This window comes from Chionomys nivalis, chromosome 3 (assembly GCF_950005125.1).
Source record: "Chionomys nivalis chromosome 3, mChiNiv1.1, whole genome shotgun sequence".
Classification (NCBI taxonomy): domain Eukaryota; kingdom Metazoa; phylum Chordata; class Mammalia; order Rodentia; family Cricetidae; genus Chionomys; species Chionomys nivalis.
Genome location: NC_080088.1, coordinates 47,901,972 through 47,919,177, shown reverse-complemented (window position 1 = coordinate 47,919,177; position 17,206 = coordinate 47,901,972). Strand labels below are relative to the sequence as shown.

The 17,206-nt window shown below is 43.6% G+C and overlaps 2 protein-coding genes across 2 annotated transcripts in view; both read right to left on the bottom strand.

Moving 5' to 3' along the window:
• Nucleotides 1-427: 427 nt before the first annotated feature.
• On the bottom strand, nt 428-8,459 carry Gcsam (germinal center associated signaling and motility). Its single transcript, XM_057765978.1, has 5 exons — nt 8,372-8,459; nt 3,384-3,440; nt 2,433-2,479; nt 2,063-2,091; nt 428-911 (listed from the first exon to the last, which is right to left on the bottom strand). The coding sequence occupies exons 1-5, from the start codon at nt 8,398-8,400 to the stop codon at nt 594-596; spliced, it is 480 nt and encodes a 159-aa protein (XP_057621961.1). The 5' UTR covers nt 8,401-8,459; the 3' UTR covers nt 428-593.
• A 5,395-nt stretch (nt 8,460-13,854) lies between these two features.
• The window catches only part of Slc9c1 (solute carrier family 9 member C1), a 65,906-nt gene continuing 62,554 nt past the window's right edge, over nt 13,855-17,206 (bottom strand). The window contains exons 26-27 of the mRNA XM_057765393.1: nt 16,191-16,249; nt 13,855-13,956 (exon numbers count right to left, since the gene is read on the bottom strand). Of these exons, the coding sequence (XP_057621376.1) occupies nt 13,912-13,956; nt 16,191-16,249 (104 nt within the window). The 3' untranslated portion in view covers nt 13,855-13,911. The remainder of the gene's footprint in view (nt 13,957-16,190; nt 16,250-17,206) is intronic.

Sequence of the window (17,206 nt, the reverse complement as noted above, 5' to 3'; positions counted from 1 at the left end):
TGGTGTTTGAAAATGTAATTTAAAATTATATTAACAATAATCGTACAGGAAATTATAAGCCATTGGGACCGTGAGGGAAAGCACACCAAGTAGGACATGTCTTGGGACCATGAAGTAAAAGGAATATTGCAAATTGCGTAGCAAGTGATGCTGAGCTGAAATTTCACAATGATGAGGGAATTCCTCCTGGGGACATGTAACATGAGGAGTAAGCTTCCCCTGGCTTCAGAAAACAGTTGTGAGGATAATTTATAAGAACTGAATGAGAAGAGAGGAGCCTCTTACGGTACTCCCAGGTGTAGATACAGGGAACCCTTCCTACCACAGAGTATTTTTAACATCACTTAGAAACAAGACTGATGCTCAAGACAACTGACTAATTTTTGAATGTTGGCCACTGTCAGTCTCTATATAAGGCTTTGTGGTTTGCAGTCTGCCCCGCTAAGGTCCTCCAGAAGAAATAAGCTAAGGATCATCATACCCTATGACTCTCTCAACTAGTGTCCCCAAACCCTACGTTTATCTGTCATCAAACAGAGTCCCTAACTCCTCCTTTGATCTGTCAATGCTAAACAAACTCTAATCCAGTCACATCATTTTAGATGAGAAAAGTGAGTCTCAAAGGCAGCTGTAAATGGCCGTGGCTGTTGAGGGGCATGAGACGGGAGTGTGCTGGGCACAAGAAGTTCATATTCATCCTCTGTGGAAGGTGGCGACTGAGGGGTGGGAGAAAAACGGAGAACGGAATACTCAGTCTCTGCTTCTCTTGAAGACTCTCTGCGTCTCTCAGTCTGGCTGGAGACATTTTCATAGAACCCCTCAGCAGAGTTGCCTGGCGGTCTTCCTCCAAGGGCCTTGTGATCAACAAGGACATAGCATAACTCCTCTGTGTACATCTGGCTAGCATTGTCCTGCAGGTCAAAGGAGAGTCGTCATAAAGAGCTGACCTCTTTCCATTCCATTTATACTTCAGTGACCACACAGGCCTGATGGGGGAGATTCTGCCTTCCTCCACCACCACTTCCTCCATTTCATGGCTATCTTTTCTAAATGGCTGCAGCGGCATTCTAAGCACTAAACTAGAAGATGGAGTGTTCATGTCACCCAAAGTATATAGCTAACTTCGTGTGTCTTTTTTTTTTTTTTGGATTTTCGAGACAGGGTTTCTCCATAGCTTTCGGTTCCTGTCCTGGAACTAGCTCTTGTAGACCAGGCTGGCCTCGAACTCACAGAGATCCGCCTGCCTCTGCCTCCCAAGTGCTGGGATTAAAGGCGTGGGCCACCACCGCCCGGCTCGTGTGTCTTTTTTTGACATGTTCCCTAGTGACCCTTGGCTACCTTGTGTGCTTCTCTTGGTCATAGAACACTGGGTTAGATAATATTTAATTACTCATCAAGAGATCATTACTATTATTGTAGTCATCATTTGAGATACGGTCTCATGTATTCGTCAATATGTAACAGAGGATAACCTTGAACTTCTAGTCCTCTAATTTTTATCGTATGAGTGCCACGGGGACATGTATGTCACCACATTCAGCTTATGCTGTCCTGGGATCAAACCCAAGGCTTCCTGCATGCTAGATCAGCACTCTTGACACACTGAAAAACACCCACCGGCTCCCTGTTTGCAGATTACTGTATTAATAATTCAAGACAAGGTCTCACTAATGGTGGATTCTCAGGAGCTAAAAATCAAAGGCAGCAACGCACAGTGTAAAGCATGTTGGGGCAGGAGCGGGACTGGAGTTTGGATGCTGGCTGTGCCATCTCTCAGAGGTCTGGATTCAGAGACTATAACTCAGGCTTAGTAACCGGGAAGTGAGAAGACGAACAGTAATACAGCAGTATGTGTAGCTGAGACAGCTCCATGAGATGTCTGTCAAACACTCAGTATATGGCCCATCATCAACAAAGTGCTCAGCAAATGTTAGTTCTCTCCAGTCAGTTATACAACAGGATTGCTGCTGTCCCTGCCACCGGGCTCTGCAAATAACTGTGGGTTCCCGCCCTGGCATCTACAGTGTTTCTTCCATCTTGGGATCAGAAGAGCTCTTATTACCTGCATAGGAGCTGAAGTCATCTCTTCATCTGCAGAAAGAAAATAGGTTCAATGAATTTCAGGTTGGGAGGAGACTCCAGGGGGTGGGGCTAGGGTGTTGGCAGTCAGACAGCCAAGGAACAGCTAGAGTAGTCTACAGAAGTCCATAGTGAACAAGGGTCTTCAAAGTACAAAGAAAGGTCATTTTTAAAATGTAAGTCCATCAAGAGTAAAAATGATGGGGAGACGATGACTTATTTTGCTGGGCATTGTGGTGCCAACCTTTGATCCCAGAATTCGGGAGGTGGAGAAAGTTCCAGGACATCCAGGGCTGTTCCATAGAAAAACCCTATCTCAAAACAAAACAAAACAAAACAAAACAATGACTTACTTTGCTTTGGGGATTCCTGTCTGGCTTTAAATGTGCTTAGGTTTTTCCTGTAAGAAAAGAATGTAGATGGATTGTTTTAATATTCAGCAAGCCTTAAATATTATATTATGAAACTTCAATTTCTATCATTGGTAGTTGGTAGTTCTTATTCTTTTTATAATACCTCTTTCAACAATAGGATTGAAAGAATAAGAAAGAGGAAAAATATAAGATGCTGTCATGTAGAAGTAAACCCCTCTTTTCTGTCCATATTTTGCAATCTGATATGTGCTTATGTGGTGTTAAGAGGTTATATATTTGGAGACTATTTCTGACACAAAGCTCTATTTTGTTTTATATCTTATCAAATATATATTGTTTTATATTTAAATATATATATATGTTTTATATTTTATCAAATGGAGGAGTAGGCATTTTTCAATCCCAAGCCTAACGTGTGACCCCCCAAACAAAAACCAAACACTTCCCATTAAAGTATACTGCATAGGGGACCCCCTGGAATTATGATGGGAGCCCATTGTCATCTAGTGGGCAAAGACACAATTTCTTATCAGGATTGCCCCGGGTCTGCTATGCTAAGTCTGGTTAATGTTTCTATCACTCATGGAGTGGTGACAGGCTAATATTAGCAGTCCTTTCACTTTCCAGAGTGTCTCAGTTTGGACAACAAATTATCACTTGGACTACAAACCGTGCAGAAGGCAGAGACGTGTGCTTCTATACAAGGAACTTGTAGTGCGAAGACTCTCAGTATTAATGGGCAGTTTCGTTCTTACACCTGAGGCTTACCCATGTGAGAAGAGGCTACCACCCATGAAACAATTATTCTTGATTCTTACCACACTCTGGACGCTGTTCCCTTGACTGGCTCTCAGTAGGTTTATCTGCGTTTGGTACCTGGCTTGGGGGTAGGAGCTCACAGGTACCATATAGGAGCAGTGCTTCACTTACCAAGGAAGGCAAAGACACCCTTCAACGATGTGGCAACAACTCCAGCATCTGGAATAACTGAGAGAAGTGATAGGAAGTTGATGAGTCTTCTTTCTGGAACTTTGTTAACAATGACTTTTTTCCCCTTGCTGCTTCTATCCTTACGCCTTGGGTGAACTGGACATAGGGTTGTGACGCCATCAGTTTCTAAGCAGGGTCAAGCTTTCCTGTCTCATTCTCCGCAAGGGACACAAAAAATTTTAAAACTCACAATTCCAGGGAATTAATTGATGCCTCTCAATGGAGTTATCACCAGAAAATCAAGGTACGAGTATGCAAACATTTGAGAAATCATTTTGTTTGGATCAAACAGCATCTCCAGAGGATGTCACTGAACTCTGACTCTCTAATCTCTCCTACACATCCTCCACTCTAACAGACTAATCACATGTTTATCTCCTTCACTAGAATGTGAACTTCACAAGATTGAGAACTATATTCGTCTTGCCCATCACGGTTTTTGTCACCAATGTATGGCACTTTATCTGATAAACAGCAAATTTGTTTTCCACAAATATTTGTTGAAGCTATAGCGAGTAGCTGTGAGCACAGCCACTAGATCTGCTACCCAGATTCCAATGGAATAGCTAAGTACGAAAGCTTATGATTTTTACAGCAGAAATTGGGAAACTTATTTGGAAGTCAGGCATTTAGGATGAAGTCTAAAGCTCTGTGCTTCTTTCTGGATTGGAGGGATAGCTGACTACCTAAAGAGTTTATCATAAAAGCAACCCCTTTAACACACTACAGGTACCAGCTGCATTATAAAAGACATTTGGAAAATAGCACTCAAAAATGTGCCCCCCCCCACGTGAACTTCCCTAGTAGTTCCCTCAGAAGGAGCACAGAAAGGGCTGGCTAGAACCCGTGGCCATGGCTATGACTACCAGCTTGGGTGAACATCTTGATGGCTTTTGGGTTCTGTGTGCTATCAGAGACCTTGGGGCATGGCCACGGCTCGGCTCTTTTCCTTAGGTCACCCTTAGTGTCCTTTGTGCCCCGTAAATCATTTGCATTCCTCTTCTGCTCCTCTCGTTAAAAGGCACCATATGGAGACTCCTGAATCGGCCCAGGGCTAAGAAAACAGGTTCACTAAGGGAGCATGGAGCTGAGATGATAGCGGAGGGTAGAGTTGTGAGGTACTGGATTCATACTCTTACTTCTAAAGAAAAATTGAGCCACAATTTAATTTGTAAAATGAGGGTATGTGTTCTACTTATTTCATGAAGCCGTTGAGGATCAGACGAAGGTGATGATTTGCAAAAGTGACTTGGAGATTTTCCTTCTTTCATACATTTCCTGGCAATGCATTCTTGCATTTTAATATGTGTGTCTTGATTTAAGGAGAGCTCAGGTAAGCAAAATAAAATGTGCCCTCTGGTAAACGATCCCTGGAGTTCCCTCAGAAACGGTAGCACAAGAAAGGTTGTACTGTGACCTCAAATTAGAGACACAAACCTCTGTGACATCATAGGGACGCCAGCAATCCCGAGTGCCTGTTTTTTCATGAGGACTCTGTCGTTAAGTCCATTATTTCTCTCTCCTTTGTCCTTGTCCCCCCTCTCTTTCTCTCCCCTTCCCATCCTGTGATGTAGGTGCTTTAACAGATGGTCAGTGATCCCCTCGAGATACAGAATTCTCAGCTTGCACTGAAGATATGCAGCCTTGGGTGGGAAGGATCTTAGCATCCTTCCCTCAAACATAGTCTTGTTTTTTTTTTTTTTTTTTTTTTGGTCCTCTCTCAAAAGTGCATCCTGGAACACTGTGAAAATGGCTGCTAACTCTGTAGGTTATAGAACAACGGATTTTGCCATAATTTGGAATTCTTAGACCTGAGAAGCTTGTGCATTGCAAGATTCCTCCCTTAGGAGTTATTTAAAACTAGGTACTCAAAAGGCCACCCAGGAAGGACGCATGAAACTGTATTAGTTTCCACAGCACTGGCATAAACACAAGCACCTCTCCACAGGCCTTTCAACTTCGTGTCATGGGAGAATGTATTGAGCTCAGAAATAGGAGCTTGAAGCTTAATATGACAAAGCCAACGTAGAGATTTGAGTACAAAGGTACTTTATTCCAAAAACAAAGAGACAACAGGATTTCAGATCTTTATTTCAAGTTGTACCAGGGACCTAAGCATCTGATTTCCTGTTGCCAAGGATACACACAGTTCTTAGAATAGCAGGATGTCCCCTGTCCAATGTGGGGAAGTCTTGTTTTCTTTCCTAGTGTCTTCACACTGATTACCATTGTGGCTGCTACTGGGTCTCCACTGTGAGAATGTGTAGCCCCAGCCCTAACAGGCCTTTTCTTCCTGAGGAGTGGGGTAGCCTATACTCTCACCTGCGTGTCCTCTGCTTGGCATTTTGGAGTCTCAGATTCCAATGTGTCTCCTGAGTGTCCAGCTGCCGCCTAAGACGGAAATATCAGAAATGGCCCATGTGTTTTCTCCCATAATTTCCACTATAGTTTTGTGTTTTTACCCAAGCTTTTCATTTCTTCTGTGTATGTGTAGTCCTGGAGCCGCCTTACCACTTCCTTCATTGCTTTGGCATTTATTCATTTCCCCTCCTGAAGCACGGGACATAGCCCGTTTCAGATCTAACACCTTTATCACTAGAGAAGCAGCCCACACTCACAATCTTAAGATAATGTCTGAGAGTCCTCATCACAAGCATGAACATGCCACCCACCGCACAGGAAGAGGCCGGAGCCTTTCCCTTTTATCTCTATTTGCTACAGTTTCAGGGGCTGCACGCAAGCAATGGCTTCTATGAGACACCATCTTTTCTAGAAATCCAGAGAACAAGGGAGAGTAGAAGGGGAATAAACATTAAATAAAGATAATTAAGTTCATTCCCTGTTTGGATTAGATGTCTCTTTAGTCATTCTTTTTCCATTTGCTGGAAGTTGAGGGTGTGGAGAAACAAACGTGGTGAGTACTTTCTAGTATAAGTCCGCCTTTCTATGTGCTAGACTCCATTCAGTTTCAGAGGAAGTCCACTGGTTGAGATTATTGTCCCATCATTTGTTAACAAGGGAACTGGGGACAAAATCTAGGCAGTTTGTTCTAGGATCTTTGTCCCAAGACCTTGGGCTCTCCTTGTGGGGAGAGATGGTTTTCATCCTACGATCTGCAGAGTCATGGTAAGGAGTGTGCCCATATGGGTACCACAGGAAAGATGGACAAGAGACGCCAGGTGACGTAAAACAACAACTTCAATTAGCCCGGGAATGAGGACGCTGGGGAATTTATTTAGGGACACAATGAGATCTGAACCACGGGCTGAATGTATAGGACTTGAATGTATAGGACTAAATGTAAATTCCTAAAGCCACACGAGGAGAGGAGAGTGTGAGTTGGTAAGGAAAGACTGCTATGAAAGGCACCCAAGTGATTTCCGGAGTGAATTCAATCAGCTCTAAAATGTTCTAGCCACTGAGTAGAAAATTATTATTCTTACATATTTATGAAAAAAGCTCATTTAAAAAATACAAACGGCTTTTCACTTTAGAAACAAAATAGAGTAAGCCCCAAGCAAAAATTGAAGGAAGACATTACTGGCTCTTCTTAGGTAAAGAAATACAAATGACTGATGGATACAGGAGTTAATAAAGACTGTATATGTAACGCTGTAACTGTTAGTGTGAACACCAGCTCATTCCATCTTCTCCTACCTGTATCTCTATATTTTCATCTCTCTCACAATAAATATACGTCAGTGTCACAACACAATCCCGCAGCAAAGTTCTGAGACATGGAAGTGCGCGTGTATCATCCATCACTACATCCTCATCTATACTAATGTACATTTTCTTTCCTCTCTCCTCAGGGATGCTTCCAGCCGTCCATCTAGCACTTACTGCGCACCTGTTGTGTGCCAGGAACAAAGGCAGGAGGCAGGAATTCCCAAATCAAAGAGTGGGAAAATAAAAGGCAATCCTTACATTAGCGGCATTCACAGAGAGATATAACGGCAGACAGTAATTATAGAAAGCCATTAGCAAGTGGAGGAGATATAAGAGAGACCGCGGCAAACACTCAGGTAAGGCTGGCTCTCAGAAAACTACACAGACAATCCCAAGTTTCCTTGGGTAAGTGATGTTTTTGCAGGACCTCATTCTTCTATATTCCCCTTCATATGCTATGTGAGACCACAGCAGCAAGCACAATCCGGGAAGACGCCCTGCCAGCTCACTCTCTCTAGATCACCTCACTTCATACCATAGAAATTCCTTTATTTCTGGTGATAGAAATTTTCTTTACGTGTGTTTGCTTTGATTGAATGAAAATGATGATCTGAAAACCGAGATGAGCCTCCCATCAATGAACCCTTCTCTGTCAGGGACTATGCAGGTAGCTGCCATCCACACTAGGCACCTCTGGGTAGGATTACACTATTATTTCCATTTAAAGTGAGGAGAACAGCCCTGCTGTGGTAGCCCACACATTTAATCCCAGCTCGAGGCCAGCCTAGTTTACTGAGCAAGTTCCAGGACAGCCAGGGCTATGCAGTGAAACCCTGTCTCAAAAACCCATCCCCAAAGCCAAAACAAACAACAAAATAAAAGTGGTCCAGGAACAGGAAGGTAAGTCTTTTCCCTAATGACATGACCCTCCTTAACCTGCTTGTAAATGCACCAACTGAAGCCTCATGGTGGCTTATTCAGTTTATTTATTTTAAATTTATAAAGAATCCCCGAAAGGGTGGATGCTCATGAACATATTTAGGAACATCAAGAGTCCTTGAGAGCATCCCTGAGATGGAGACATTTCAACCATTCTCCTCCTGCAGGAGGTAAAACTGCAAGAAAGTCACTTGGTGTGCGGCTCGGGAGGTGATGAATTCTTGTCACACTCCTTTCCGGGTCCCCTCACCCTAAGAGTAGCCCTCCTTTTCTCTTTCACCACCGGGCCAGGTCCCTGCTCTCCCAGAAAGAGAACTCACCCGATTTTCCTCTGTAGACAGTTCCCCATCAGGCTTCTCAGCCTCTTCCCCGAGTGTGTTCCCACTTCCTTCTCAAAGGTCTTGCACCTTACTCTTTGGGGCACCTTCCAACTCACAGCAGGGGCAGAGCAGCTCTGGCCAGCTGCAGACTGTCAAAAGGAGGAGGCGCCTGCCTGCAGGAGGAGGAAGAGGGCTGGGGGAGCGTGAGAGGCACATGCACAAAGAATATTTTGAAAGCCAGTCAAAACCCTGCTGCACCAAGCTATTAACCAAACCGGAAACTGCTGGTCAGGGAGACTCCAGGGTTGTGGTTGCAGAGGGGCTATGGGAGTTTTTCATGGCAGACACCCACATTTATTAAATCAGTGTTTCAGAGAAGACAAATGGGGGAGGACCTTGGTAAACAAGTAAACAACAAAACCGAACAAAACCCTGCAAAACAACAACAAAAAACCCAGAATCAAGCCACAGTCTAGCTGGACATACATATATACATACATATATATTATTAGTTTATGCACACACACATGCATTCTGACTTAAATAAAACTTTCTCATCTTGGCTGGCAATGCTCCTTCCAAGAGCAAAGACCATTGAACAAAAACTGCAACACCACACATGAGAAGACCTCTTTTGAGTTGTTGGTCAGGGCTCTCAAAGAGACTCCCCAAACACACAGTCTATTGCTATTGCGCTTGGCTGCCCCCTGAAGGCGGAAGGTAAGTCCTTATTGTTGAAGACACCTTGCACTTCAGAGGGCCCAGACACCACTAATCAGGAAAAGACCTGAATGCCTCTTCCCTGAGGACTAACTCTTATGGTGCAGAAGACAGCATGTAAGCTTCCAAAGGAGGGAGGTAACAGCAGTCCTACCTAGATGCCTACGAGTCTATGAATCACATGATGACCAGCACAGCAAAATAGTTTTAAGGGTGTCACAGTGGCACACATACCATGGGGGTGACCAACAGTTCTCTAGTTGGACCTCAGAGCCACTCAACAAGAGGTAAACCATGCCTGGCATTGGAAAACTAGCCCACTCCCCAGAGCTAGTGAAGTCACGGATCTTGGAAGTCTTTGTGTAAACCAATAAGGCACATTTGTATACAGATAGAACAAACTTCCCAAATAAGTTAGCAGGCCCGTGTTTAGGTATTTTTCGAGGTTGAAAGTATAACCTCTAAGAATCTGGATTCTGGATATAATTTTTTTTTTTTTTTTGGTTTTTCGAGACAGGGTTTCTCTGTAGCTTTGGTGCCTGTCCCAGAACTAGCTCTTGTAGACCAGGCTGGTCTCAAATTCCCAGAGATCCGCCTGCCTCTGCCTCCCGAGTGCTGGGATTAAAGGCGTATGCCACCACCGCCAGGGTGGATGTAAAATTTTATGTCAATTCACACATCACTCACTAAAAATTCACAAATAAAATATAGCTCTGAAGGCAGTGAATGGATGAAAACCCATTATATCCACACGGTGGAATATCACCTGGCAGTGAAAAGAACGGACCCCTGGGTTACGTAACAATTAGAATAATTCTGAGCGCATTACCTGACAGAAAGAAACCAGACCTGTAATGGGTTTGTGACTTTTCTGACAAGGCAAGACTAGGAGCAGAAAGCAGGAATACCTACCAGGAGCACCCCTCCAACCTCTAATACATACAGGTGGCACTAATTCATGTTAGGGGGGATTTCGATCTTGGTCTTGACTGTAGTGGCTGTGTGTTTATGCCTTCCTCGCTCTTTACAGAATGATACCAAGGGGGGATTAGCTTTATAGAAATTATATTGCAATAGAGAAAAAGTTTAAATTAATTCTGGAACTGCAGTCTTGTTTTTTTTCCCTCATTGCTTTATTTTTTTCATTAATCTTGTTTATGATGGTTATTGTTTAGTTATTCATTCGTTCATTCATCCCTTCCACAAGTATATGGTGAGAACCTACTGTGTGCTGAGCACCTTGGGCTCAACAGTAAGCAAAGCAGAGGGAAAAATACTTCTTTATTTGGCCTTGAGTAATACAGAGGTCATATCTAAAGCCGACAGCAGGATGGGAACTGTCTTAGTTGTTGTTCTATTGCCGTGAGAGATAGGTGAACAAGGCAACTCTTACAGGAGAAGAAAACGTTTAATTGTGGGCTTGCTTATAGTTTCAGGGGACTCTTCACAGTGGGAAGCAAACAGGCGTAGCATTGGAGTAGTAGCTGAGAATTTTCCATCCTGATCTGTAGTCAGTCAGTAGATATAGAGGAGGATGTCGTCTCTCCTGGGATTTTGAAAGCACAAAACCCAGCCCCAGCGACACATCTGCTTCACGGTCACACTTACACCAACAAGGCCACACCTCTGAATCCTTCCCAGTTATTGACGGTGGCTGTTTATGACTAGAGGTGGATGTACTAGAGGTGGGGACTGCAAATCAGTTTTGGGTCTTGAGTCTCAGTTTTCAGGCGTCAGTTTTACTCCGACCACTAGGTGGAGACATTGAGCTGTGGAAGTGTCAGATACTGGCCAAGGAAATGGTGTTGCTTTTGTATGAGGTGGGGCACTGGTTAGTGTGGTCCAGACTTTGTGCTAAACTCTCCCCACTGCACAGAAGAAACTGATGCAACTCCAAAAAGAAATCTGAGCCATTCTCTCCTTATTTCCACCAGTGTTTACTTCAGTTCTTAAGACCCCCGAGAAATTGCTCCCTGAACTGTGAGCAAAAACCTGGATATTTATACATAAGTGAGGGTGAAATTAGAAGATTTAGATCTTCGCACTTACCTATTTATTGTTTGTCGTTGTGTGGGGGAGTTAAGAACCAATGTAAAAATGGTCCCATTATATTTTCATATTATAAGGTAACGGGATTAGAATAACCATCGGTTATCGGATTTGTGAGAGTCCCACACTCCAGCAATTTTTTATGTGAGCATTCTGTAGTTATCTCAGTATCATTTTCTGCCTTTTTCAGTTGAGTAGGGATGAAAGAGCGTCTCGTGCCCTACCCAGGCCGATGACCCTGTGCATTCCTTTCAGAGCTCCGGGTGTGGCAGAGAGCTACACTTTGGAGACAGGATCATTTTTTACATCAGTGTCTTATGTAGAGAGGGCTTTACAGTCCAGTCCATGCTTCCAGCCAGACATTGACAGTCGCTGAAACTGTGACTGAATACTTCTCTTCAGTAGCCTAGTTTTCCAAACTAGAACCCAGACAATCTAAGCAGCACAGCCAGTGGCATGGGATTAAACGAGTTCACGACTATCAGGTAGAAATACACTGTGGAGCTGTGAAATGGAGTAATTCAGCCCTGCTCTCTAAGTTCCATGACTTCCTTTGCAAAATGAGGGTCTCTCCGCTTCTAGAATACGCGCGATGTCCTCATGAGCTGTTGGAAGAGAACACTTCTTTCCTGTTCGGACACTTGGCTCAGATTGAGAGAGGACTCTCCTCCATTCCTTGTCCTGACGTTTAGCTCAGACTGAGAGGGGACTTTTCATCCTTTGTCCTGATGCTTGGCTCAGACTGAGAGGGGACTCATCATCCCTTGTCCTGACGCTTAGCTCAGACTGAGAGGGGACTCTCCATCCCTTGACTTTGCAGTCTTCAGCTGCCTCCTGCTGTTCACTCAACCAGGCTGCATATCTGGTGCGGATGGAAGTAGAATGTGGGTAGTCTCTGTGCAGTGGGTAGTCTTTGTGAGTGGGTAGTCTCTGTGCAGTGGGTAGTCTCTGTGAGTGGGTAGTCTCTGTGCAGTGGGTAGTCTCTGTGAGTGGGTAGTCTCTGTGCAGTGGGTAGTCTCTGTGAGTGGGTAGTCTCTGTGAGTGGGTAGTCTCTGTGCAGTGGGTAGTCTCTGTGAGTGGGTAGACTCTACGTGGTGGGTAGACTCTACGTGGTGGGTAGATTCTGTGTTGTGGGTAGTCTCTGTGCAGTTCTCCTTCCATTTTGGGCATGGATTAACCCTTAGACATCCCAGATATTTTTATATTTCCAGCTGTGCACCAAGCTTAATGCCAGATTTCTGCAATAGTCCATTTCCAGTTCTATCAAAGAGAAGGTAACCACATTCTTTTGTCGGCTCCAGCAATAATAATGGTGTGTGTGTGTGTGTGTGTATGTGTGTATGCATGTGCATGCACACATGCATGTGTGTTTACATCTACCTGTGTGTATACACATGCAAGTGTGTGCTTTACTATCTTAATTCTTTTACTTAATTCTTCCTCAGCTGAGAAGGCAGAAGCAGATCTAATGCAGTCTCTAAAACAATACTGCAAGAGCTGCTTAGTCACTAATACTGGGAAAAGGTTGGCTGAGGTTCCCAAGAGGATCAGATCTGTCCGTGACAGGGACATCTACACTTGGTTCCTCTGTCTCCATCACAAGTTGTTGTTGGCATAACATTCATAATTACCAATGCTTGATCCTAAAGATAGGCATTGAAATTTTTATTAATTCTTCAGGTATTCATTTAGGGTTGTCCATACTGGAAGAATGTAACAGCTTATTTTAAATTCCCCATTCTGTCACGTATGGTTTTTTGTAAATTACTCAAAATTTCTGTCTTCCTTTGGTCTCCCATAAATGGTGAAAAAAATACATCTACGCTGTTGTATCAATTTTATAACGATCAAGTTCCAGACTAATATACAGTGAAACATACCATGCACCCACGTTTTTTAAATTTATTCTTTTCTCATATATTACATCCTGACAGAAGTTTCTCCTGCCTCCTCTCCTCCAAGTCTCCCCTCCCAACTCCCCTTTCTTCCAGATCCACTCTTCCTCAGTTCTTTTCAGAAAAGAGCAGGCCTCCCAGGAATACCAACCAATCCTGGCATAACAAGTTACAATAAAACAGGGCACATACTCTCATATCAAGGCTGGACAAAGCAACCCAGTATGAGGAAAAGGGTCCCAAAAGCAGACAAAAGAGTCAGACACAGTCCCTGTTGCTACTGTTAGGAGTCCCACAAAAACACCAAGCTACATAATCATTGTTTCAAATGTTCCTGGGAGAAAACCTAGACTCACCGGATAAATCCCTCTCCATTGAGGGATTTCCTAGATCAAGCTGAGCGGTGGACACGTCTGTTAGGGACACTTTTGGTTGTTATCTGAGTTGGAAAGGTCTGGCCTGAATGTGCTCGCACCATCTCATGGGGTGGGCCCTGAACTAGGAGAGAAGGAAGCTGGCTGAGTGAGCTCCTGCTCTGCTCTCTGCTGTAGACGTCCTTTGACGACCTGCACGAAAAGGGAGGGACTGGGAGCCAGTCATGTGGCGTTTTGATAGTAGTGGTCAGATAGAGAGAGGAAACCAGGAGGCTGGAAAGTCTTAGAGTCTTAAAGTTACTGCCCCCCTCCCAGGTCTGACTCCAGAAACCCCAGCATTTGGAGAGTCGGTTGGCTAGTGGGAGACTTTAATTCACACTGTCACACAAAGGGCACATGAACTCTGGCTTGTCTCTGTCTCCAGGAATAGACGTTTTCCGGTCATGTTGAGAGGCTTAGGAAGCTTGCTGAACCTCTTTACGGGTTGTTTCTAGGAGACGTCTTAGACGCTAGCATTGTGTTTGAGCACTGCACCATTTTCTTGCTTCTAAAAATGGATATTGAAACAGAAGTCAAATTTCGAATCTTTTAACAAGGCATGACTGCTTTGTGAACTTGATACTACCTAGAATCATCTGAGAAGACAGTCTCAACAAGGGATTATCTACAGCGGGGTGTCTCATGGCCATGTCTATGTGGCACTGCCTCAATTAAGTCACTTGGTGAGAAGGATTCAGCCTACTGTGGGCGGTTCCATTCCTTTGGCAGGGGGTCCTGAGCTCCTCAGGAGTAGAGAAATTGAGCTGAGCACTGGCAAGAGAGTGTAAATGCATTTATTTCTTCCTGCTGTTAAGTGTGGGTACGATGTGAAGTGCCTGCCTTTACTCTCTCTCTCAAAGCTGGATTATAATATAAAATTATAAGATGAAATAAATTCCTTTCTTCCCTAAGTTGCTTTTGTCGGTAATTTATCAGAGTAAAAAGGAAACTAGAACCCAAGGGTTTGCTGGACAGAGGAGGACTGGTGTGGGATCTGATGCAGGGCAGAGGAGCCAGGACGGGAACTCTTGCCATGGTCGCTGATATTTCATCTCATAGGACTGGAACAGGGGCGATCTGGATGTTGTGACAGAGCTTTGAGGGGCCATCTCGCCTTGTCAGGGAAAACCATATTCTGGCAGTGACAGTGGTGGGAATGAACAAGAGAGCCGGCCCAACATAGCCAAACATCTGATACGTGGGAATAAAACATCTCTTGACAACACAACTTGATGGTTCTCTACATAGTCTACTGGCTGGTGTTTCTGTCTTTTAATGAACCCTCACCTTGTCAATGCCCTTGCTTAAAGCAGTAAAGAAAAGAGAGAAAGGTCACACTGTAACTTCCTGTCTCTACGTCTCAAGGGCTAGAATTGCAAGTGTGTGACATTTTTAATTGTTGGATAAGCACTAGCTTACCTGACTCCCTCTCTGCTACCCAAACACCAGGAAAGAGGCTGAGTCCCATGTACCTGACCACTGTGCTCCAGAATTACCTTCTATTTTTACCTTAACTGGCTTTCTTACCTTTTTTTATTTCTTTAAATCAAAGTTTCTTTTTCTCTTTTGGGCCTAGGGAGACTGGTATGGAGCTTTCTGAAAACTTTAGTTTTGTCCAGGACAGAAGTGATTAGAATGTTTAATACTTATTTGTTTATTTTTATTCTTTTTTAATTAAAATTTCCACCTGCTCCCCATTTCCCATTTCCCTCCCCTCCTCCCAAATATTGCCCTCCCCCCACTTCCCTCCCCCTATCACCACTCCTCTTCTCCTCCCCCCACTCCATTCCCCCTCCCTCTCGATACTGAAGAGCAGTCCAAATTCCCTGCCCTGCGGGAAGACCAAGGTCCTTCTATCTACGTCCAGAAAGGTGAAAAAAAAAAAAAAAAAAAGAATTCTTACACTAAGAAGATTTCCCATTGAATTTTTAAATAAACTTGGATGTATGTTGAGTTTTAATACTTGGTAACAGCAAGCAGTTACTTATTACACATTTTGAAAACTATGTCACAAGAAAATATGTCTTTGATAGGTGAATATTTTGAGAATAAAAATTTGAAAATAAAAAAAAAAAAAGAATGTTTAATACTGTGCACTGTGTTCATCCAAACTATGATGCACTAGGGCAATTGTTCTCAACCTTCCTAATGCTGCAACTCTTTATACAGTTCTTTATGCCATGGTGACCCCAACAATAAAATTATTCCATTGCTACTTCATAACTGTAGTTTGGTACTGTTATGAACTTTAACGTAAGTATCTCTAGGTTTTGACGGTCTTAGGTGACGGCAGTAAAAAGGATCGGTCAACCCTCAAAGGGATCATGCGTGACCGACAGGTTGAAAATCACTGCTCTAGGGGCAGCCTGCTTTTAGACTGGAGAATCCTAGTCTTTGCAGAGGTCTTTGTGGCAGCCTTGGGATCTGACCGAATTCAGCACTGACAAAGTGGAGGGACTCAGATTAAATTCAAGGACATCCTTGTTGATGCTTGCATGTGAATATGATTCAAGACAAAGCATTCTGCCATCTCTTGAACTTGCTAGTCATTTGCATATTGTTTATATGAAAGCATATTATAATGGCTATTATACATCGGGCAAAGAGAAACTTTTCATACCCAAATCTATAAAGTGACTGTAAGGTAAAGTCCTCCAGGATAAGAGAAATGCATGGGTTCTTTCCATAAGTTGCAGACTCTCTTTTATCTCACTGAAACATGAAAAACCGCTCTCACGTTACCTCTGCCTTGGCATTCTTCTCGTCTTCAGAGCTCTCCTCCATGGATTCGAGTGATTCTTCTACAAAGGAAGACAGGGTTACTTAGTCACTGGGGCAAGTCACACTTTTAAGTAGGTCAACTATCAAACTAGATCACATCTAAATTGCAGACACGCCAGTGGGACAACAGGTCACTTCTCAAAGCATGTGTGACAGGCTTTAATTGTAAAGATATGCAGCAAATGCATGAGACAATTGAAGGGCTGGGGGGGGACATCCTTTATTTGAAAATCCCTTTTATATTATAAATTATTATAAAATAAAACTTTTATATTAATATGTATTAGGAGTGCCCATGAAAGCAGAAAGGTCCAATACGAGAGCAAAAAAGCAGCCATGATTTCTTGGAGTTTTTAGTTAGCAGAAAGTGCAGGCAAACAAACACAGAAGCAAGGATAGTGTTGAAAACATAATGGGCTCCATAGCGCAGGGTTTGGTGGATTTGAAAAGGAGAGAGAGAGAGAGAGAGAGAGAGAGAGAGAGAGAAGGAGAGAGAGAGAGAGAGAGAGAGAGAAGGAGAGAGAGAGAAGGAGAGAGAAAGAGAGAGAGAGAGAGAGAGAGAGAGAGAGAGAGAGAGAGAGAGAGAGAGAGAGAGAGAGAGATTGAAACGGTAAGGAGGTGTGGTAAGTCCATGAATGGAGAGATGTGGGGTAGGCTTGAGGGAAGTAGGAACAAGGAAGGAGCACTCTGTGAAAACGCCCAAGAATTAAGAGATCACTTTCTTTCTTTCAGGGGAACTGTTGGTTAACTAGTGTGTTTAGGGTTTTGGGATTTTGGAGAAGTGGTGGCAGTTGCAGAGAAAGCAGATGATAACAGCCTCAGGACCATAATCCACAGTCACTTGATCCTATGGTCGGTAGGAACCCATGAGATGGCAGGATTTTATGTCCACAGCGATGCAAAGATTTGGGGATTGGAGAGAAGGCCTAGCAGTTAAGAGCATGTACTGTTCTCCCAGAGAGCGGAGTTTGCTGCCC

Excerpts from the sequence above, each read along its gene's own strand:
- Gcsam (XM_057765978.1), bottom strand. The coding sequence starts at position 8,400 with ATGGGGAACTGTCTACAGAGGAAAATCGG. Across the intron at positions 3,441-8,371 it reads TGTCTACAGAGGAAAATCGG|TTATTCCAGATGCTGGAGTT; the intron begins GTGAGTTCTCTT and ends CACTTCTCTCAG. Across the intron at positions 2,092-2,432 it reads ACAGGAATCCCCAAAGCAAA|ATGAAGAGATGACTTCAGCT; the intron begins GTAAGTCATTGT and ends TTCTTTCTGCAG.